The following is a 23,100-nucleotide window of genomic DNA, read 5'->3' on the forward strand; positions in this document are numbered from 1 at the left end:
CTGAGTGACCCCGACTCTTCCCTTCCCGTGTCCTAATTCCCACCCTTATGTTTTAAATTCACCGATGAAGTGTAAACCCGTGAACCCCCATGCTTCCCTCCCTCCACCTGACCTCCTGTGTGGCCCTTGGGTGTGACTTGTACCCTACAAGACTTGTGTGTAATAAACCTTGTTTTTTTTTTCAAAGTTCCCTAATTATTGTTGCTGAGGTGCTCTTGCAATCATGTTACCAAGCGCAAGCTCGTTCAACAGGCCAGTAAATCGGGGGAGGAGGTGTTGGGGCAAGGAGTAATGGCTTAATTCAGAAAGCTGGAATCCAATAAGATGGCTGCAGGAAAGAAGAAATTAACATATCACCTCCCCCAGTCTGGCAAAACCAGGAGATATTTGCAAAACTTACAGCCCTTTTTACTTTACCTCCTCACCTCCCCCTCTCCCTGTTCTGTAAAAGAAACTAGCATCCAGACCCTGGGATGATGCTTCTCTAGGACTCTAGTCTGCCACACACAAAATGGAATACTACTCAGCCATAAAAAAGAAAAAAATCTTGTCATTTGCCACCACATGGATGAGGCTTGAGGGCATTAGACTAAAATTAAATGTCAGACAGAGAAAGATACGTGCCATGTGATCTCACTTATATATGGGATCTAAACCAACTAACAAATGGAAAACACTGAACTCATGTGGAGAACAGAGGCACAACGGGTGAAGGGGGTCAAAAGGTATAAAATAACAGTTATAAAATAATTGTTGGTATGTAATGCACAGCATGGTGACTATAGTTAATAAAACTGTACTGCATATTTGAAAGCCGCTGAAAGAGTAGATGTTAAAAGTTCTCGTCACAAGGAAGAAAACATACACTGTAAACATAGATATGCACAAAAAATTCACAAAACATTTTCTCCAAAAACTTTATTCAACAGAAATTATAATAATAGGCTTCAAAGTAGAATCTAGGAGACACGTTGTTACATTACTCTTGCTTCATTTATCAGTATCGTGATGCTATCAAGAAAGAAAACTGAAATAACCAGTGACATTTGCCACACAGGATGCTTGTTCCTGTCATCTCTACCAAATAATATCAAGGAATGATATAAGTCCATCAGCTTTAATGGTCGTATCTGTGAAGCTAACGACAGTGTATGAAAGGTTGACTTGTGGACAAAGAGAAAACATGAACTCTCACAATAGCTTGCTGTCTGGCTGTGATGCCAAGCGGCAAGTTTCCTCATGCACTGGCTTTCTTCAATCAGCGCCATATCCTACAGGTATTATCCTTGCTACCTAATAAAGCAAATTTCACAAAGTTAGTTTTCTTTATTTTACTCACTTAGCTCTCTCTGTTTTTACAGGTTGACATTTTCTGGGTCATTGTCGATGATCAGTATGTTTAACGTGCTAGAGCCTCGGTGCCCAGCTGGAGAGCCCCTCAGCAGCTCAGGCGTTTGGGGGGCGGGAATCTTTTTTTTTTTTTTTGCATTTTTCCATGTCAGTCATAAATTGGGCAAGTTCACATTCTACCTACGCACCCCCGCGAGATTCATGGCATCTGAGAATTGGAGAGGACCGGAGAATGCAGCCACATCGGCCGTCCCTCTGCTTATCTCCCCACCCCACCTTCACACATGGCCACGAGGTGGAAATATGGTGACTTTGAACATCTCCAGGTTTGAGTGACTAGCTTATGAGGGGGCAGCCCATCCCACTTTGGAACGTCTCAAAATGTCAACAGATTTTTCTCATCGTCGGTCAGAATGTGAAATTTGCATCCTCCCGCCCGCCCCACGACTATGATCGACACTCTTCCAAAGCAGCCTTGATACAACTCCTCCCCCAGGGATGCCATTCACATTCTGTCTGTGGGAATGACGGCCCTGGTATGGAGCAGTGCTGGGCGCTGCTGCTTCTCTCAACCTCAGCAGCCAGGCAGGTACCATCGATAGAGGAAGTGTGAGGGCTGCACGGATCGGGAAAGCCTGTGAACACCGCACATTCCCCGCAAAGGCACCTCGTATTTTTAAAAGTGTCATGACCACACCAGACAGTTTCTTTCCATTTAGTGACTCTAAACCCTCAGGCAGTCCACTAAAAAATGCAGTTAATCACACCGGGGTCTGACAAGAAACAGGACAGATCAGTTCAAACCCGGTGCTCTGCTGAAGGCCAGGCAGACGTGTCACCCCCATTCTCATAAGCGCTGGCATCTAGTGGGTCAGTATTTAGCATGTTGGTGCTTTGGGAAATACTAAATAAATCGATAATATCTTAAAAGAGCTCAGGCATTTGAAGGCCACCACTAAAACAAGGCACAATCAACACATGTTCCTTCCCTAACTCTCAGGGTCTTCTGTGGCTGAGGGGAAGAGGTACTGCATAGCTGACCCGGCTTAACATGAACGGTGTAGACTAGGAAAGCCTGCCCTCAGCTCCTGTGCTTCCTGTCACAACCTCCCACCTCCTTCCTCATTGTGAGAAAGGATCCAACATTCTTTATTATGGCCTTGTCTTAGGAGTACCTACGTTTTAGTAACACTCGCTAACCGTAAGCCCAAAGGAAGTAATCTGCAATTTTAGAAATTATCCATAATTAGGTGGAAAGGGGTGGTATTTCAGGGCAAAGGGGAGATTATTCTCAGCACCTCTAAAGTTATATGATTAGGAAGCTACCTAATCAGCCAATATATAAAGCCAACTTTGTATATGTGACATTTCACTTACTAGACTAGTTAAGCAATGTGAAAATCTTCTGGACACAATGAGAATCACTAAGAGTTAGGCAGATTCGCTCCTCTGTGCCCTCTGAGGGCATCCCTACCCAACACCACTGTAGCATCCCACTCCCTGCCAAGGTTTCCTCCAGAGGCAGTGCACTAACGTAGTGCCATATTCTTGTCATTTTTTTCCCGTTTCCACAATCTAAATTAACCTGATCTCAATCCAGTTCTTATAAAATATCGCTAATATAATTTATTCACAATAAATCATTAATCATTGAAAAATTGCTCAATATGTGTTCTTTTCCCCCAATATTAATGTGTCACGAGGGGACATCCAAGGAGAAAACAATTTCACTCAAAGAACAAATCTCTAATGGGCTATAAATCCCACTGTGAAGAACTCAGGTCCTGACTTGTTTTAGTTACTAACATTTACTGCCGTCAACTGAGTATTGACCATCTGATGGACTGTGCCTGGGGAAATGTAGTAAACAGGAAGAAGGCAGGCTACTGAATTCTTACTTCGCCTGGAGCAACTGAAACTGAGAATTCATAAAGCCTTACAGTCAGTGGCAGAGCTCACTCCTGTGGTTCTGCAATGCAACTAAAATGAAATAAAGGACATAAAAGGCACCAAGATGAGCTAGGGACCCTGGTGGGGATGGGGGTGTCTCCTTTTGGTATCCAGCTTCGTAACTCTAACAGCCAATTTGAAAGGAAAACTAAGTCGATGGTGTTTATTTCTCCCCTACCTGTGATGATTATGTCACCTTTATAGTTGAAAGCACATGAAAAGATTTCATCTGTGTGTCCCTCAAGAACCTGGAAGCACTGACCCGTCTGAACATCCCAGATTCTAGCTGTTTTGTCAGAGCTGCCAGTGAGAAGACGGTTCCCTTGGGGGTTGAAAGAAATCTATAAGCAAGAAAGAAGAAAAGTGACCACAGGTTTGTGTAATTTGATTCCCACTATATTTTTAATCAGCAGAAAGGGGACATTACTAAGTACCTGTCACCTTCTCAGCCTGGTATTTATTCTTACATAGAACAGTTCCTTCAGGATGGGAAAAATATTGCAGGGACTAATACATGAAAATTAAAATCTAGACAGTAAAGTTTGATTGCCCACCCATCACACACGGTTCTAAGATAAAAACCAAAGCTCCGTCATACTTTGAGTGTTCCCCACCCAGCTTCTTTCCAAAGGCTCCTGATGCCAATCTCCCCACGCAAACCAAGAGGCAGAGCCCTGGTGTGGATGAGAACCCAAGCCAGGCATCTTCATACCCACACCTCGATGTCACCGCTGCAAACCAACTTTCTGTCATCACAAGCATAGGGATCGTCCCTCAATCTGTGGTACAGAATGTCAGGGCCACTAAGGGAGGACTTTCTGTCTGCTGCTACTTAAAGCACAGAACTTTCCATCAATGTGTCCTGAGAGCCCCTACATGCCAGGCATCGTCACATGGTATCTGAGCAGCAGAGAAAAGTGTTAGTCCTTGGTTCCTCTGGACATCATGCTTATAACCTTTTCTAAAGCATCAGAAGATGACAATTTGGGCCACCTCCTCTGTAACTGAAGGGTTGATGAGGGCAAGTCCCAAGGCCATGGCTTTTTTCATCACAGTGTCACTAGGACCTAGCATAATGCCTAGCACAGTGGGAGCTTTCAAAAAGTATTTGCTGGGCTTCCCTGGTGGCGCAGTGGTCGAGAGTCCGCCTGCCGATGCAGGGAATGAGGGTTCGTGCCCTGATCCGGGAAGATCCCACATGCCGCGGAGCGGCTGGGCCCGTGAGCCATGGCCGCTGGGCCTGCGCGTCCGGAGCCTGTGCTCCGCAACGGGAAAGGCCACAACAGTGAGAGGCCCACGTACCGCAAAAAAAAAAAAAAAAAAAAAAAAGTATTTGCTAAGTGAATGAACGAATGAATGAATGAATACCTTAGCTTGGCACCCCATAGAAATGCCATCACTGGATGGCAATTCAATAGGTAATATATACTTAACAAGCATAAAATGCAGTAATGAAGTTTGAGAACTCTATTCGCACACACACACACACACACACACACACACACGCACACACACACACACACACGCACACACGCACACACACACACACACACACACACACGCACACGCGCACACGCACACGCACACGCACACGCACACACACACACACACACACACACGCACACGCGCACACGCGCACACACGCGCACACGCGCACACGCGCACACACGCACACACACGCACACACGCGCACACGCACACACGCACACACACACGCACACACGCACACACACACACACACGCACACGCGCACACGCGCACACACACACACACACACACACACGCACGCGCGCTTATTGAGTGTGACACACCAGACTCTCAGCAACATGGCCTGGGCGCCCTCTGTGGCCTGTCTCCCACGGTCACACATCCCATCCCTCTTCCTGCCAGTCCCCAAGGCCTCCCAGCCTGTGAAGAAGATGTGTCCTGCACAGTCTCAGAGACCAACCCTGATGGGCAAGGGGGCAGTGGCCACCAGCAGCAGGTGCAAAGGCAGGAGATGGGGAGACAGCACAGCAGCGGGCGGCCCCGGGCTCCAGCAGGAGCCTGCAGAGACTTGAAACCATCAAGCTGATAGTTTACAAGGAACGAGAAATCTATCTCAGGTATGAGACCAAAGAATTGGGCCAAACTAGGGGGTGAGAGTCACCAGTCCCAGCCTTCAATACAATATTCTGAGGACACATCTAAACCTCAGATCCCTGATTGGATGGCCCTGCTCTGTGCATAAGCTTTTGGGAGGAGCTGATATAAAATCCTAAACTACAGCTTTCAAGTTTCAAAATAGGTCATTTTTAACTTCGTTAAGTGTTAAATATTTCCAGGAAATACTTCCTCAATTGCATCTAATCTACAGGACACTTGATATTTGCTGTGCAGCGTGTCTTTTGCGTAATATAAACTTGTGTGTTTACTAGAACTAGGAAAAATACTTTATTAGCTTCTTAATAGCTTTAATAAGTATTTTTAGCTAACAGAATCTTTTGCTCATGGCTGAGGAGAATGCTGTTTTATACTTTGTAAAAGGTTTTAGAAATCATTTATTATGCTGAGTTTCAGGACACTTTTAAAAATAAAGTCTTTAGGTAACTGATTTCTAGAAAATGTGAGATAACTGGCCAAACCTTGGTACCATCAGTGCCAATAGACCTATTTATACTAAGCCAGCTGCCTATTTTTTTGAAAATAAATAAATTGCTCCAAATGAGAAAGCAACTCACCTTTGAAATTTCACCTACATGGCCTTCCAATTTGGTAATGCATTTTCTCGTGGCTGCACTGAAAACTCTTGCTGTTCCTTTTTGAGAGGAGTTGAGATATATATAAATTCATCTGAAACACAGAACTTTGACCACATGCCCTGAATTATCTAAATATCTATCCCTCTGACACACACACTCTGTGCTAAGTTTGTCTTCTTGCCTGCGGTGAGAACCAGCCACTTAATACTTAAAATGCAAGCTGGTTCCACTGCAGGAGAAGAGAGTGAAAAGGAGTCTCTCTAGCCCCAAGCTTATTAGAAGAGATACTGCGTTCCAAGGTAGATGGGAATGGGGAGACAGGAATCCAAAAAGAATAAAGTTTTTAAGAGAAAAAAGGGGAATTAAAACAAGTTCTGAGAGGCTGAGGATGAAATAAACAGCAAGACTAACATCATACACCAAATATGAGTCTAGGGTTGCAGAAGATCGAGAGGCCTTCCTGAGAAGGAACAGCGTTCACTACTCAATGAATGAAGAACAGGCACTAAGAAACCCCTTTCAACAGAAAAGGCTAAGAGAATGGTTTGTTCCCTATCAGGTCCCCAATGCCCAGAAGTGCCAAACTCATAGTAAACACAATAAATAGATGTAGGATGGATGGATGGATGGAGGGTAGATGGATGGGTGGATGGATGGATACATGAAGTACAACAGTAGATACATTTCGTTAGAATTAAGGAATAGAGGAGTTGGGGCTTCCCTGATGGCACACTGGTTGAGAATCTGCCTGCCAATGCAGGGGACACAGGTTCAATCCCTGGTCCGGGAAGATTCCACATGCTGCAGAGCAACTAAGCCCATGAGCACAACTACTGAGCCTGTGCTCTACAGCCCGTGAGCCACAACTACTGAGCCCGCGTGCCACAACTACTGAGGCCTGTGCGCCTAGAGCCCGTGCTCCACAATAAGAGAAGCCACCACAATGAGAAGCCTGTGCACTGCAACGAAGAGTAGCCCCTGCTCGCCGCAACTAGGGAAAGCCCACACAGCAACGAAGACCCAACGCAGCCAAAAATAAATAAATAAATAAATGTATTTTAAAACAAAAAAAAAAGAATAGAGGAGTTAAATAAGCATAGAAGGAGAAAAACAGAAGTAGTAAAATTGCTGTCAGAAAAAAAATTAAAATTTATCTGCCCAGGTGAAGGATGCTGTCTCACCACAAATTATAGATTACATCAAGGTAAAATTAGCAAGGATAGGGAATTGTCAGACAAAAACTGTAGACAAAACAAAAATTGTAGACAAAACTGCTCTGTTAGAATTAATATGATTAAAATATAAAACTTGCAACTTGGCTGGACATTTCAAAAGCCTTAAAGAAAAGTGATCCAACTGTTTTAAGAGTTTGTTAATAAGAGAGATTGGTTCAAGATAGCGGAGTAGAAGGACGTGTGCTCACTTCCTCTTGCAAGGGCACCGGAATCACAACTAACTGCTGAACTATCATCAAGAGGAAGACACTGAAACTCACCAAAAAAGACACCGGACATCCAAAGACAAAGTAGAAGCTGCAATGAGATGGTAAGAGGGGCGCAATCACAATAAAATCAAATCCCATAACTGCTGGGAGGGTGACTCACAAACTGGAGAACAATTATACAACAGAAGTCCACCCACTATAGTGATGATTCTGAGCCCCACATCAGGCTTCCCAAGCTGCGGGTCTGACAACAGGAGGAGGAATTCCCAGAGAATCAGACTTTGAAGGTTAGCAGAATTTGATTACAGAACTTCAACAGGACTGGGGGAAACAGAGACTCCACTCTTGGAGGGCACACACAAAGCAGTGTGTGCATGAGGACCTGGGAGAAGGAGCAGTGACCCCATAGGAGACTGAACCAGACCTACCTGCTAGTGTTGGAGGGTCTCCTGCAGAAGCGTGGGGTGGCTGTGGCTCACTGCAGGGACAAGGACACTGGCAGAAGAAGTTCTGGGAAGTGCTCCTTGGCATGAGCCCTCCCAGAGTCCGCCATTAACCCCAACCAAGAGCCTGGTAGTCTCCAGCATCGGGTCGCCTCATGCCCAACAACCAAGAGGGAGAGAACCCAGCCCCACCCATGAGCAGACAAGTGGATTAAAGTTTTACTGAGCTCTGCCCACCAGAGCAACAGTCAGCTCTACCCACCACCAGTCCCTCCCATCAGGAAACTTGCACAAGCTTCTTAGACAGCCTCATCCACCAGAGGGCAGACAGCAGAAGTAAGAACTACAATCCTGCAGCCTGTGGAACAAAAACCACATTCACAGAAAGATAGACAAAATGAAAAGGCAGAGGACTATGTACCAGATGAACGAACAAGATAAAACTCCAGAAAAACAACTAAATGAAGTGGAGATAGGCAACCTTCTGAAAAAGAATTGAGAAGAATGATAGTGAAGATGATCCAGGACCTCAGGAAAAGAAAGGAGGCAAAGATCGAGAAGATGCAAGAAATGTTTAACAAAGATCTAGAAGAATTAAAGAACAAACAAGCAGAGATGAACAATACAATAACTGAAATGAAAAATATACTAGAAGGAATCAATAGCAGAATAACGGAGGCAGAAGAACAGATAAGTGACCTGGAAGACAGAATGCAGGAATTCATAGCCACGGAACAGAATAATAAAGAAAAAAGAATGAAAAGAAACGAAGACAGCCTAAGCGACCTCTGGGACAACATTAAATGCAACAACATTCACATTACAGGGGTCCCAGAAGGAGAAGAGAGAGAGAAGGACCCGAGAAAATATTTGAAGAGATTATAATTGAAAACTTCCCTAACATGGGAAAGGAAAGAGTCACCCAAGTCCAGGAAGCACAGAGAGTCCCAGGCAGGATAAACCCAAGGAGAAACATGCCGAGACACAGTAATCAAACTGACAAAAATTAAAGGCAAAGAAAAATTATTAAAAGCAACAAGGGAAAGTGACAAATAGCATACATAGGAAAACATAGGAAGAACACTCTTTGACAGAAATCACAGCAAGATCTTTTTTGACCCACCTTCTAGAGTAATGGAAATAAAAACAAAAATAAACAAATGGGACCTAATGAAACTTCAAAGCTTTTGCACAGCAAAGGAAACTCTATAAACAAGATGAAAAGAAAACCCTCAGAATGGGAGAAAATATTTGCAAACGAATCAAGGGACAAAGGATTAATCTCCAAAACATATAAACAGCACATACAGCTCAATATTACAAAAAAACAAACAATCCAATCAAAACATGGGCAGAAGACCTAAATAGACATTTCTCCAAAGAAGATGTACAGATTGCCAACAAACACATGAAAGGATGCTCAACATCAGTAATTATTAGAGAAATGCAAATCAAAACTACAATGAGGCATCACCTCACACCATTTAAAATGGGCATCATCCGAAATCTACAAACAACAAATGCTGGAGAGGGTGTGGAGAAAAGGGAACCCTCTTGCACTGTTGGTGGGAATGTAAATTGATACAGCCACTATGGAGGACAGTATGGAGGTTCCTTAAAAAACTACAAATAGAATTACCATAGGACCCAGCAATCCCACTACTGGGCATATACCCAGAGAAAGCCATAATTCAAAAAGACACATGCACCCCAATGGTCACTGCAGCACTATTTACAATAGCCAGGTCATGGAAGCAACCCAAATGCCCATCAACAGATGAATGGATAAAGAAGATGTAGTACATATATACAATGGAATATTACTCAGCCATAAAAAGGAATGAAATATGGGTCATTTGTAGAGACACGGGTGGACTTAGAGACTGTCATACAGAGTGAAGTAAGTCAGAAAGAGAAAAACAAATATCGTATATTAACGCATATATGTGGAATCTAGACAAATAGTACAGATCAACCGGTTTGCAGGGCAGAAATAGAGACACAGACGTAGAGGACAAACGTATGGACACTAAGGGGGGAGAGTGGGGTTGGTGGGGAGGTGGTGGTGGGATGAACTGGGAGATTGGGATTGTCCTATGTACACTAATATGTATAAAATAGATAACTAATAAAAAAATAAAATCTTTAAAAAATTTTTTTAAATAGAGAAAAAATTTTTAAAAAGAGTTTGTTAATAAGACAAAGAGATCCAGTATAGATTAGTACATTAAATTTTACAAAAGCATTTTTAAACTTCAGAAAACATAAAAATAATATAGCCTGAAATTGTAGTTTTTTATAAGATAGAAATATGAATAAGACACCAAAAATTTCAGCCTTGAGAGTAATTCCAGTGAAAATGAAAAAGGTGATAAATATAAAAAAACAGATTGTAGCTGCACAGGCAACTAACTCTGTTGAATGAGATCTAATTTTAAGAAGGGAATGAGGAGCAAAGACCAGAGATAAATTAAAAAAAAAAAATTGCTCTAAACATCAAGACTTAGGAGGGACAGAAGGAGAAGAGGTTTACAAAACAAAGAAAAGAAAAAGAGTTTTTTGGAAGTAATGTGTTACCGAACAAGGAAAGAATCACTGCTAGGGAAAATAACAGATGATAGAAAGGACAAAACTAAAAGAATCAAGCTTATATATTATTCTCATCCATCCGTCAGCATCCTGATTCCTTGTCCCTGCTTGTTTCTTCCCTCATAGCACTGACCAACTCCTGGCATTCTATATAATCTAATATTCTATATAAAACACATGCACAGTATCATTTATTGTCCCCCTGTCTACAACTTAGCTCCAGGAGGAAAGAGATTCCCATCTCTTTTGTTCATTGATATATCCTATGCTCCTAAAACTATTCCTGGCACAAAGTAGGTACTCCATATATATTTAGTGAATAGATTTTTTGTATAAATGAGAATGATATTTAAAATGAAAAGGGCAGATTAATTATAGTTAAGGGATGATTTTTAAAAGGAAAGATCTGTGAGAAGATGAGAAAGTAAATAGTTTAAAAAATAAAATTCTCCAGATTCAGGGTGTTTATATTCCAGGATGTAAAAAGGACATGTATGTATGATTAAAGGACCATGTTTGAAAAGTCCTAGTGAGTAAGAGAATGAGCATGCAAATATAATTTTGAAAAGAGAGACAATAATAAAGACTGTAATTAAAATGAATCACTGGCAAAATTCTACAACTGATTATAACACAAAGTAACTACTTAAAAGTATGTTAGTCACCAGGAGCAAATATAGGCAAAGAACAAGTGAACAAATCATGCCTGGGAAAAGCATTCCATTTTTGCCAGAATCTCTTAAAGGGCTGTTAAGGAATTTACACAAGCACGATGTAAAGTCACATATGGTCATTAAGAGAATTAAACATATGTGTAGCATCATATGTGATTATCAGAGAGGTGACTTAGACAGAGTGGAGGCTTGCTCATGTTGTCAGGGAAATGACACAGTCATACAGCAGCATGACATGCATTCACAGGAGGTGACACAGACATAGTGTCATGTGTGGTTATCACAGAGATGATGTAGACATAGGCTGGCGTCAAGCATGGTCATGAGGGAGATGGCGCAAAGTCTAGGATCAAATGTGGTCATCAGAAAGATGATGAAGATAGAGTGTAGTATCGTATGTGTTCATCAGGGAGATGACCTAGACACAGCATAGTGTCTTACATTGTTGATGAGAAGATGACATGGACATAGTTTAGAATCAAGGAGATAGACATAGTGTCGCATGACACATGACCATTGATAAGATGATCCAGATGTAATGCAAGATCGTACGTGGTAGTCGGAATGTTGATGTAGACACAGTGTGCACTGTGTGAGGATATCAAAGAGATAATGCAGCCATAGTATAGCATGATGTGTGGTTCTCAAGAAGATGAAAAGACATAGTGTAACATTGTACAATAATACATCCCAGCAAGCAGATAATGGAGACATAGTGTATAGTCATCTGTGGACTACAGGGAGGTGGCACATACAGAGTGTAACAACATATGTGGTTATCAGCAGGTGACACAGATATACTGCAGCACCATACATGGCCATCATGGATATGAAACAAGCTATATCATCACACACAGTTGTCTAGGAGATAATGCAGAATAGGGTAGCACTCCACATGCTTGTGAAGGAAATGACATAGACATGGTATAGCATCACCTTTAGTTTTCAAGGAGATTACATGCACACAGACATTCATAATACGGGATTATCAGAGAAAAATCTTATTTTAAATATCATACATAGTTATTAAAGAGATAACGCACCTAGAGTCTGTCATACAGAGTGAAGTAAGTCAGAAAAAGAAAAGCAAATACCGTATGCTAACACATATATATGGAATCTAAAAAAAAAAAAAGGTTCTGAAGAGCCTAGGGGCAGGACAGGAATAAAGACACAGATGCAGAGAATGGACTTGAGGAGACGGGGAGGGGGAAGGGTAAGCTGGGACAAAGTGACAGAGTGGCATGGATATATATACACTATCAAATGTAAAATAGATAGCTAGTGGGAAGCAGCCGCATAGCACAGGGAGATCAGCTCTGTGCTTTGTGACCTCCTAGAGGGATGGGATAGGGAGGGTGGGAGGGAGATGCAAGAGGGAAGAGATATGGGGATATGTGTATATATAGCTGATTCACTTTGTTATAAAGCAGAAACTAACACACCATTGTAAAGAAATTATACTCCAATAAAGATGTTAAAAAAAAAAGAGATAATGCAGTCATAATATAGCATCACATGTGCCTGCCAAACAGACTTTGCATATATAGCACTGCATCATATGTGGTTGTAAAGGTGACAACACAGACATACTATGGCATCATATAGTGTCATCAGTGCGATAAACAATAGCATAACAACATACATATTTACTTTAAAGGGATGTAGATATAGCATAACTTCATTTGTTATTGTCAAGAAAATGATGCAAAGTATACAACTATACAGTGCTGTCAAGTAGACAATGAGACACAGTGTAGCATCAGACCGTGGTTACCAATAAGATCAGACAGACATGGTGTAGAATCCTAAGTGACATTCAGGAAAGTGATGTATAGCTCATTATATATGTTCATCATGATGATTCACTAGACGTGTTAGAGCAGTGCATGTTACAAAGGAGACAATGCAGATTTATTATAGAACCATTAGTGGCAGTCAAGCTGATGAGAACAACATAGTGTAGCATAATGCATGGTCGTTAGGGGGAGATGACCCAAGATACACCAATATATATAGTTATCAAGGAGATGAAGATCTAGTTTAACATCATATGTGGCTGTCAAGGAGGTGATGCAGACATTCTATAGCATCACATGTGATTATCAAGAATATGATAGAGACCTAGTGTACTGACGTACATCATAGAGATGAGGCACATGTAGTTTCTATCATAGCTGGTCACCAGGGAGATGACCTACAGTGTAGAATCACACGTGTTTATCGAACAAAACATAAATCTCTCCATAAATTAAATGTACCGACAGATTACCTACCATCAGCCGAAGCCGTCGCAATAAGCTTTCCAGTGTAATCAAAACAGCTGTCTAGTATTTCATCACCATGGCCTGTCAATGTTGCCACACATTTTCCATCTGTAGCATCCCACAGCTGAAATTTTTTTAAAAAAGAAGAAGATGACAAAGACTATGACTTCCTATCTAAAGTGCAAAGGTGGCCAGAAGTAGTCTTCACGACATGTTTATGGCTGGCTAAATTAACTGTGCCGAAATCATGTGTATAGTTTTCACATGTTTGTTCATTTTACCTTGATTCATGACCGGAGACCACAGCCAACCATCTAACAAGGCACACTTTGGACACAGAGAAGACCAAGGACAGACATTTAGAACGGGTAGACAAATCTGCCACTACATGAGGAAAAAAATCTCCAAGTGCATGCTTCTCTGATTGGAATGGAAGCATCCTCTTTTCATGCAAAGGGCACCAAATGGTAAAGAGCTTGATCTAAAACTACAATACTAGAAAATGAAAAGCACATTAAGATTATAATACATTTGGTGTATAACCTATATATCTAATAATAATTCTAGAACATAAGCTCTTAGCAACAGAAACGTAAAGGCAGGGAGGCATTGTGTTGAGACTTCGTGAAGTTCACTCTAATCGAACTTTAATAAAGGAATAGAGGGGCATTAAACAAAAATAACACGCCTTTTAAAATAATAAGATCTTTCAACACATTTAAATCAACTAAAACTATTTTACATCATAATTTCTTCAAACTTGGAGGATCAGAAACTTGAAATTTAAAAATTACCAATTGTTGATAAATTAATGTCTTAATTTTATAGCACCTTTAAAATTTGTTAATGTTGCAATGAATACCTGACACTGTATAAAGTACAGACATAAGAATTACAGAGCAAAGGTATTTCTTGAGCTCACCATGCAGGTTCTGTCCATAGAGCCAGTTAATATCAGAGAGCAATCCCAGTTGAATAAGGCACTGCTGATCTCAGCACAATGCCCGATTAAGGTGTACACCTTCCTACAAAATGGAAATGGTTCAGACTGGCAAAAGATTCCTCAGTCAAGAATGTGTACAAAGAATGATCTCAAGCCATTGGTGTAAGAGTCTGAATTTTACTTTTCACAAAATAATATCTATGATGACCAATCAAAGATGGCTTAACTGTAGCTCCAAAAAGAGTCAACTAGGCTACTAATTTAATTTCAGCAAAAAATATACTTAAACTTTTAACAACCCAAGATAACAACATTACTTAAGACAACACTTCAGAAAGGCATGGATAAAAAATAATAAAGGTAATCTGAAGTTCTAGAACTATTTTTACACCAGATAGGAGGACCCCTTGGTTGTTCAGAAACTACCCATCAGTCGTCTGAGAACCCTTCCTTCCCTCTCATTTCTTGTTGCAACCATGTTGATCGGTACCCCTGATAATTGGTCCCTCTATCAAAACGCAGACAAGTCCAAGAGTGGAGTTTTCCAACAAAAGTAGGCTAATTTAGTTAACTTCTTAGCAACTAGAACCAAAAATAATTAGGAAGGAAGTTGAAGTTCTTGGACAAAATTAAATCTGGGTCATTAGCCATGATTTTATTTATTCATGATACCCATGCCTACCATAATGACAAGCCATTGAAATCTGATTACATAGTACATGGAATAAATAATAGCTGTGTAACCAGGCTATTGTTAACATTCTCCTTTTATGTTACTGTTTGGCATTATTTCCTCAGAATTCCAAGGAAGCATATATTTTTAGTGGATCAGAAAAATCATTAAAGAATGAATTAATTTGCTTTCAATGTGTCCCTATTCCTATGGAATCCAAGGTAAAGAATAGATTTAACATTAAGCTGATAAATAACAAAGACTATCTTCTTAATCTTCTGATGCAGGTTAAAAAAAATTCTTAAAAATCAAGAATACCTTCCAGTATCAGCATCCCACACTGTAACTGTATGATCGAAAGACCCCGTGATGATTCTGTTTCCTGAAGTGTTAAAGGACAAAGAGATGATTTCAGCTGAGTGTCCCTAGAAAAAGACCAGATATCATCATGCATACCTGTAGATGAAACGATTTCTACAAATGTATAACATAATAGTCTAAAAGAAAATGCTAAAAAAGGCAAAGCTCTATAGGGAGAAGAGAGATCAGTGGCTGGCTGGAGAGGGAGAGACTGCAAACAAGCTGAAATACGTTTATGTGCTCAGAATTTTAATGTTCAGCTCCATTTAATTTTAATAAAGGACACGTGTAGAGCAGGACACGCACCTTCCAACGCTCTCAGGCATTTATCTGAAAGAAGAGGCAGTGAAGAAGCGTGACCCACAGAAGTGATGAGTACGAAGATCAGGAAAAGTATACTTGCATGAATAAAACGAGGCTCTCTGATTTAAGAAAGAAAAACTCTTGGTGTTAGTTAAAAACACTGATTTTCCTCTTTTTTTCTAGTCCATTTTAACTTTTTCTAGAAGGAGAACTTCTAGGAAAAGTTCTCCTAGAAAGCGGATCCTATTTTTTAAACCCATTTATAATCTGAAAGAATAAAATAATGTGATTTCCCATCCAATTGTCCCCACTGATTGCCACAGAGCATCACACTTTTTTGCTTGGTAGTTTTCGCTGAGGCGGGAAGAAGTGGAGGGTAGCAGTCATAGGATGGTTCTGGACGGACATGTGGTGGCGACAGACAGGGGCCCCTGCCGAACCACACCACCAGCATCCACTCTGCGGGCAGTGCCCTTTGGCCTTGTCACTTCCTGCCCCTTGCCCCTTATACTTCAGACTTTGTAATACCAGAGGCTTCTAAGGCTGGAGGTTAGAAAAGAAGGGAGTTTCTTTAAGAAATCTTCTGGCAGGTTCCTCCACTTCTGCCTCTTCCCAAAGGCCCCAGCCTCCATCTCCTTTGCTTTTAGCCAGGTAGGTGACCATAGGTTTTAAGCAATAGTTGGTACGGCTTACAGACTGAAGTTAGTCAAAATACAAAGCCCATCTGGGCTTCCCCAGCACGTCCATTTAAGTCTTTGGGAATAGTCAGCAAACCAGCTGAAACACTCTTCTACTGCAGTCTGAAAACCAATCGCTCAAAAACACCTTCTAACTTAGAGTTCATTTGGTAATAAATATACAAATAAACACAAACACAAGGGACTTCCCTGGTGGCGCAGTGGTTAAGAATCCGCCTGCCAATGCAGGGGACACGGGTTTGATCCCTGGTCTGGGAAGATCCCACATGCTGCGGAGCAACTAAGCCCGTGCGCCACAGCTACAGAAGCCCGCGTGCCACAACTACTGAAGCCCGTGCGCCTAGAACCCGTGCTCTGCAACAAAAGAAGCCACTGCAATGAGAAGCCCGTGCACCGCAACGAAGAGTAGCCACCGCTCGCCACAACTAGAGAAAGCCCGTGCGCAGCAACGAAGACCCAACACAGCCAAAAATAAAAATTAATTAATTTATTTATTAAAAAAAACCCCACAAGTAAAAGGCTTACCCAAAGGAATAGCTAATGAAAATGTAAAACTCTTGATGTTATTAACATTAGTAACATACTGTGAGAGTGAACACTTCCTCTCCATTCTGAATGTCCCACAGTTTGGCCGTTGTGTCCATACTTCCAGTAGCCACCAATGTGCTTTGAGGATTAAACGATAAACACACCTGAATTACATGAAACGAGAGAGATGTTAGAAAGATAGAGTTTTAAATTGTTAATTCTAATATAGAAAAGCTTGGAGACGTGACTCTCTCAGCAGATTCAGCCTAATTCTTTGTACAGATATGCAGCAAAATACCAGATACGAGTAGCCATTTATCTGCAGGTAGATCCTGACGCATTCTCCTCTTGAGAAGAGGCTGCTGTTCTCCCACATCACGCAGCTCAGGCTTGGAGAGGCACTGGCTCCCCTTAGTCACTTCCAGACCATAGGAGAACAAGAACAAAAGCAAAGCCCAGCTCCTTGGAGATTCATGCTATCTGGCTCCCATCTTTTTTTTTTTCGGCCACGACGCGGGGCATGTGGGACCTTAGTTGCCCAACCAGGGATCACTCCCACGGCAACACCCTTACCTTGATGTCACCTTTTCTAGAAGATTCACTACCAATACACCAGTCTCTAGTTACAATTTCCCAATACTTCTACTTTCTCTCTTCCTTACCAAGCCTCCCCTCCAACCTCCCCATAGGATACCTTCCATTTCATGTAAACCCCTCTCTTTTCTCCTGGCCCATTATCCCCCATTCAAATGACACCTGGAAGCATCACTCCTGCCAGCATCCCAAAACTCCAAGTCCCTGTCTTTTCACCTGCACTCTTCATATAACTCCTAAAAACTTGTATCAATCTGGGATTTTATCTCTCATTTGCCTGCACTACCCTCAACCAAGGCAGTTGAAGAAAACAGTATAGCAGATACTAGTGATGTTCATTCATGTCTTCTGTCCTCAGCTGTGGCCTCAGTAGCTTTCCCTATTTTGTCTAACACGCCTCGGATTCAATATATTCTCCCATTCCCCATTTTTGCTTCCACTCCCATCCTCATTCCTCCTCAGCAGATAACCTGGCCTCCTAATACTTCCCTGAAAAAACTTACCTATCAGTTGAGAACTTCCTCCCCTGGCCCTCACTTTCCTTTCCTCCAGTCTCAGATTCAGAGGGATCACTTTGCCATTTTAAGACACTATGTTCCCTGTACACCTAGGAGAGATGAGCCCACCAACTTTTCCTTCCCTCTAGAAGGAGCGAGATCCTTTCCAGTGGCCTATAAGTATGCTTGAGCTCTTCCCACATGAAAACAAATCCTCCCTTGACTCAACATATCCATTTTTTAACTACCTTTATTTCCCTTTACAACCAAATTCCTTGGAAAAATAGCCTACCATCACTCACTGCCCATCTTCCACTCTTCAACTCTACTGGAACTCAATGTCCAGTTGAGAGGCTTGTTGGTCTTGATCATCTCACTTAACATGCCTGAGGTTCTCGATATGTTCTTCCTTCTTGACTGCTTTGATAGTGCTCTGCTTTTCTTCTCTAACTTCTTGTCTCCTTTATTGTATCTTTTAAATTTTTCTCTTCTCCATCTTCCCAAGATCCCACCAGTTTTCTCCCTACAGTCTACCTTTCCCTTTGGGAAATTTCAATTGTTCGGTGGTTTCTACTGCCACCCAGATGCCGGTGACTCACACATCCACGTCTTTTGCCCAGATCTCACTGCTCGGTTTGGCCCCAAAGAGCCAACTGCCAAATGGATGCCTCTGTTTGGCCATCACACAGGGAGACCTTAATCACTCTGTCTAAGACATGCAAATCACACAAAGAATCCTGCTTCTCTCTTATGTACAGACTTGGTGAATGGCGCTGCCAGCTGCCTGAGTCTGAAATCAGGGAACCACCCTAAACACTTTGTTTGCTTCATGCCTCGTGTCTACTTGGTGACCCAGTCCTCCTCCTTCCACCCCTGACCTCTCTCACATTCGCCTCACCAGCCTCACAACAGAGCTTTGTCATCTTTGCTTGGGTGGCTACAAGATCCCCACTGGCCCATATTTCTGATATTATCCGCTGCCCATTTCTCCTTCACAATGGCAAAAGAATGATCTTCCCAAAATGCAAAGCTGACCATGCATGCCCCTTCCCAGCTGAAAAGTCTCAACAGCATGGCAATATCTCCAGGATGAAGTCCCCATTCCTTAGCATAGCATTTAAGACCCTTTAGAAATCTACAAGAAGGCCTCCCCTGCCTCCCTCACTTCAATCACACAAAGGCTGGGATGTGGCTTTGCAGGGTTACAGGTGTGCCAGGCACTGGCACATTTAGCCCAGACAGCTGGGCAGCACCAGAGATCCCCGCCAGTCACCTCTAACTGTGGGAGCGGCTCTTCCCAGCGTGTGCATCTCCGTATGAGCACCTTCTGTGCGCGGAAGGCTGGGAAGCGCTGCCCTGGACGCTCAGAGCCACTTGAGTTCTAAGCACAAACCACGATTACACACCTCCTCTGGGCGTTTGCTGCTGCAGCTCCCTCTGCCTGGAACGCACCTGCCACCTCTCTGCAGAGTCTTTCCTGAATACCAGTCCTGGCCACGGAGGCTTGGCCACTCCCTCTGTGCCCTCACTGAACTCCCCGCCAACTTCTAGCCCACCTACAACACATCTTTAAGCTTATCCATGGACACCTCTACTCCCTCTACAAGACTGCAAAATCCCTGGGGGACCAAGAACTACATCTGATTCTGTTTGGTACCCCACACACATAGGCCAGGGCTTCACACAGTCAATGCTTAGTAAACATTCATTGGATTGATGTTGTTGACTACGAAAAATACGAAATGTCTTCCTAGGAACTATAAATAAAGAAACCTTTTCAAAATTCCAAGGGAGTATGAAAACATGGCCACACTAGGAGAATGAGGATTCTGTCTTTCTTATGACCCTGGACAAATTACTTAAGCGCTCTATGCCTCAGCATCCTTAACTGTAAAATGGGGAAATAGCTACCCCTTACGGTTGTTATGAGAAACAACTAAGCTAATATATGTAAAGGGCTTAGGACGGTGCTTCAGGCATGTTGAGTGCCACTAAAGGGTCAGCTACAATTTCTAACTGCAGTATCCCCAGTGTTTAGCAAAGTACCTTGAACATAGCGTGAGCTCTTGTTGGATGAACATACAATGAATTTGAAGGATGAATATAAATAAATTTTTATTCCTAAAATAAGTAGACTGTTTATTTTTAAAAGCTATCACTTGTTCCATAGGGTGCCAATGATCTCACTAATTGTTATAAAATGTAACACAGAATTGGCCAAGGACAAGGGCTTCCCAATAGTGAAAGCCATTTTGAGTATCAAACTATTTATGCAAATTTGAGTTCTAATTATATCCAGAAAACAATCAGCTTAGATATCTTACATGATATAAAAAAGTTGTTTTAAAAGCTACTTTAAGAACTTCGTCAACCCTCATCACGTCAGTCCTCTAAAGACAAGTCAGTGAAAGAGGAAAGGTCAGGTTGGATATTGTGTTCATATACTTATCCCATCGTTTGCCTACTTAGTCAAAGCAGGATATGGGTCTTTTACAGCATGGGCAAGATATTAAGACTAGTTTATAAATTATATCAATACCACCATACATGATACATAGAAACTGAAAATATCAGATAGGCTTCAAAATTAATTATAAAGGTATAGCCACTGCTTTTACAATGGAATTCTAAAAAGAAATAACAATGATGTGATGTGCCAGTGTAAGTTCATCAGTTGTAATATATGTACCACCCTGATGGGGATGCTACTAATGGAGCATGCCGCGGAGGGGAAAGGTGAGAAATCTTTGTACTTTTTACTCAATTTTCCTGTCAACCTAAAACTGCTCTAAAAAATAAGTTCTACTGAAAAAAGAGGAAAGTAAAACAAAACAAAAACAAAAAGGATGACAACATAAAAATATAATAAAATAAATATACTCACTATTTCTGCTGTATGACCCCTAAAGGTATGGTAACAGTTTCCGGTTTCTACACTCCATAGTTTACAAGTCTTATCAAAGGATCCAGTGGCAATTCTGTCACTAAGATTTAAAAAGAATATATATGGAATTTGAAAACAAATTCAACCACAGTATTTGATATACTGAATTAAGAGAAGAGATATTAATACATGGATCTCTATTTACTCAGAAGTTTATTTCACTTTTAAAATAATAACCTATCCAGTAAATCAACTATACTCCAATATAAAATAAAAATTTTTTAAAAATAAAATGAAACAACAAGCAATCTTATATCTATTTCAGTGAACTCTATAACAAACTAGAGTTCTAATTTTTGAATAGTATCAGTTTACATGTTCAGCCCAGTGCTATAAACATCAGCAGGAACTTGCTGTCAGAGAGCTCCCAAGGGCAGAGAGTCAGCCCTGCAAAAGCTTGAACCCTTACTCACCTCTTTACTACTGTGTGAACCTGGGAAGGGTATCTGAACTTTATATACGTTATATGAAACCAGCAATACCTATCCCAAAGCTCCTTTAAGCACTGAAGAAGGTATTTAAGAGGTTTTCAAAGCACATGTCAGGCACTCAATAACTTTTAGTTCTTTGTCTTCCTCTTTTCCTTCCCCAATAGATAGAGGGAGACATGAATAAAAGAATGGATGGATTAATAAGGAATAACTGAACAAGTGAATGTCTTTTTACCCATAAGGATTGTTGAATGCTACGGCATAAACCACATTCCTGTGACCCTCCAGGGTGTGAAGTTCCTCTCCAGAGGCAGTGTCCCAGAGTTTGCATGTCCGATCATAGCTTCCTGTGATAAAGCTAACACAAGCAATATAAATACACCACAAGGTGAAACTAGCAATGTGTTAATAAAGACCTCATTGTTTTTGCCTGCAAAATTATAACCCCATTTACCTTGCTTTTTACAATGGAAGTTGTGAAGGCAGAACAAACAAATTGGGAGCAATATCTAACCTTTGACCTGGAAACTTTCCAATTTTAACCCAAACCCAAAAAGGAGTTACTAGTTACTAAATAAAATAAAGAGTAATCCTTCCAATAATCATTCTTACAATATAAATAGTTATATCATTAAATAATGTTAATAATCAGTAACATTTTCTGAAACTCTAATATATCTCAACAAATAACATCATTCTTCCCGTTGGTCAGACCATAAAGTCTTAGCATCACCTTTGATGCCTCTCTTTCCCTCACATCCCACACACAATCTATCAGTAAATTCTATTAGCCCAGTCTCAGAATACATCCCTAGTACATCCCTTCTCACCAGCTCCACTGTCTCCATCTCTTGCCCAAACAAATAAAACCACCTTCTAATAGGGCTTGACTCACACATGTCCCTTACAAATCTATTTCCCTCACCAAAATTGGATTTATTTTGTTTAACCTTCCTCAGATGGCTTCCCAGTGATCTAGAGGAAAATTCAAACTTTGCTTGTGGTCCGCAAGGCCAGCAGTCCTGGCTACACCTGGGACCTCAACTTCTCCTGAGAGCACACCCTGATCAGCCATATTCCCCTTCCCACTAGTCTCTGAAGAACTGTATTGTTTCTTTCATACATGCTAGTTCTTCTACCCGCCTGGTTTACCACCATCATCCCTAGGCCCTGGAACATGACTGACACACTAAGTGTTCAATAAATATTTGTTTAATATTTAACAATCCTTTAACGTGACTATTCTACTATAGGAATCGTTAGTATCAATATATTGACCTCTAATAGCTTAAATTAAGAGTATCTTAGTTATTCCTTAAATACTCCATTAGGAAAAATATTTCCCAAGCACAGAACAAAAAGCACAAAATTGAAAAGCCAGTCTTAATGACAACTGGTTATGATAAAAGGTGAAACAAATTCTGATCCACACCCAGCTAAACAGCAAGGCTGACAAGGCAGTATATCTGTGGTTCTCTTCTAGGCATTTTCCTCCTAGCTTCTTGGGGAATGTAAATTGGTATGGTCATTATGCAACAGAGGATGGTAGTTACCAAAAAAAAAATAAAAATAGAACTACCATATGATCCAGCAATCTCATTTCTGGGTATATATCCAAAGGAAACAAAATCAGGATCTCACAGCGATACCTGCACTCCTATGTTCACTGCA

General features: G+C 41.3%; 1 protein-coding gene across 4 annotated transcripts in view; it reads right to left on the reverse strand.

The window, feature by feature from the left end:
- Positions 1-926: 926 nt before the first annotated feature.
- Positions 927-23,100, reverse strand: part of DAW1 (dynein assembly factor with WD repeats 1) — a 31,367-nt gene continuing 9,193 nt past the window's right edge. Inside the window, exons 5-13 of one of the 4 annotated variants that reach the window (XM_030882612.2) lie at positions 21,665-21,787; positions 20,939-21,038; positions 17,020-17,127; positions 15,393-15,499; positions 14,381-14,483; positions 13,468-13,582; positions 6,021-6,097; positions 3,479-3,641; positions 927-1,293 (exon numbers count right to left, since the gene is read on the reverse strand). In XM_030882612.2, coding sequence (XP_030738472.2) covers positions 1,259-1,293; positions 3,479-3,641; positions 6,021-6,097; positions 13,468-13,582; positions 14,381-14,483; positions 15,393-15,499; positions 17,020-17,127; positions 20,939-21,038; positions 21,665-21,787 — 931 coding nt within the window. In that variant the 3' untranslated portion in view covers positions 927-1,258. Of the gene's footprint in view, positions 3,642-6,020; positions 6,098-13,467; positions 13,583-14,380; positions 14,484-15,392; positions 15,500-17,019; positions 17,128-20,938; positions 21,039-21,664; positions 21,788-23,100 lie in introns of all 4 variants that reach the window. The other 3 variants (XR_009564518.1, XM_030882457.2, XM_030882797.2) reach the window with 3 other exon arrangements.

The sequence above is a fragment of the Globicephala melas genome, chromosome 7 (assembly GCF_963455315.2).
Source record: "Globicephala melas chromosome 7, mGloMel1.2, whole genome shotgun sequence".
Classification (NCBI taxonomy): domain Eukaryota; kingdom Metazoa; phylum Chordata; class Mammalia; order Artiodactyla; family Delphinidae; genus Globicephala; species Globicephala melas.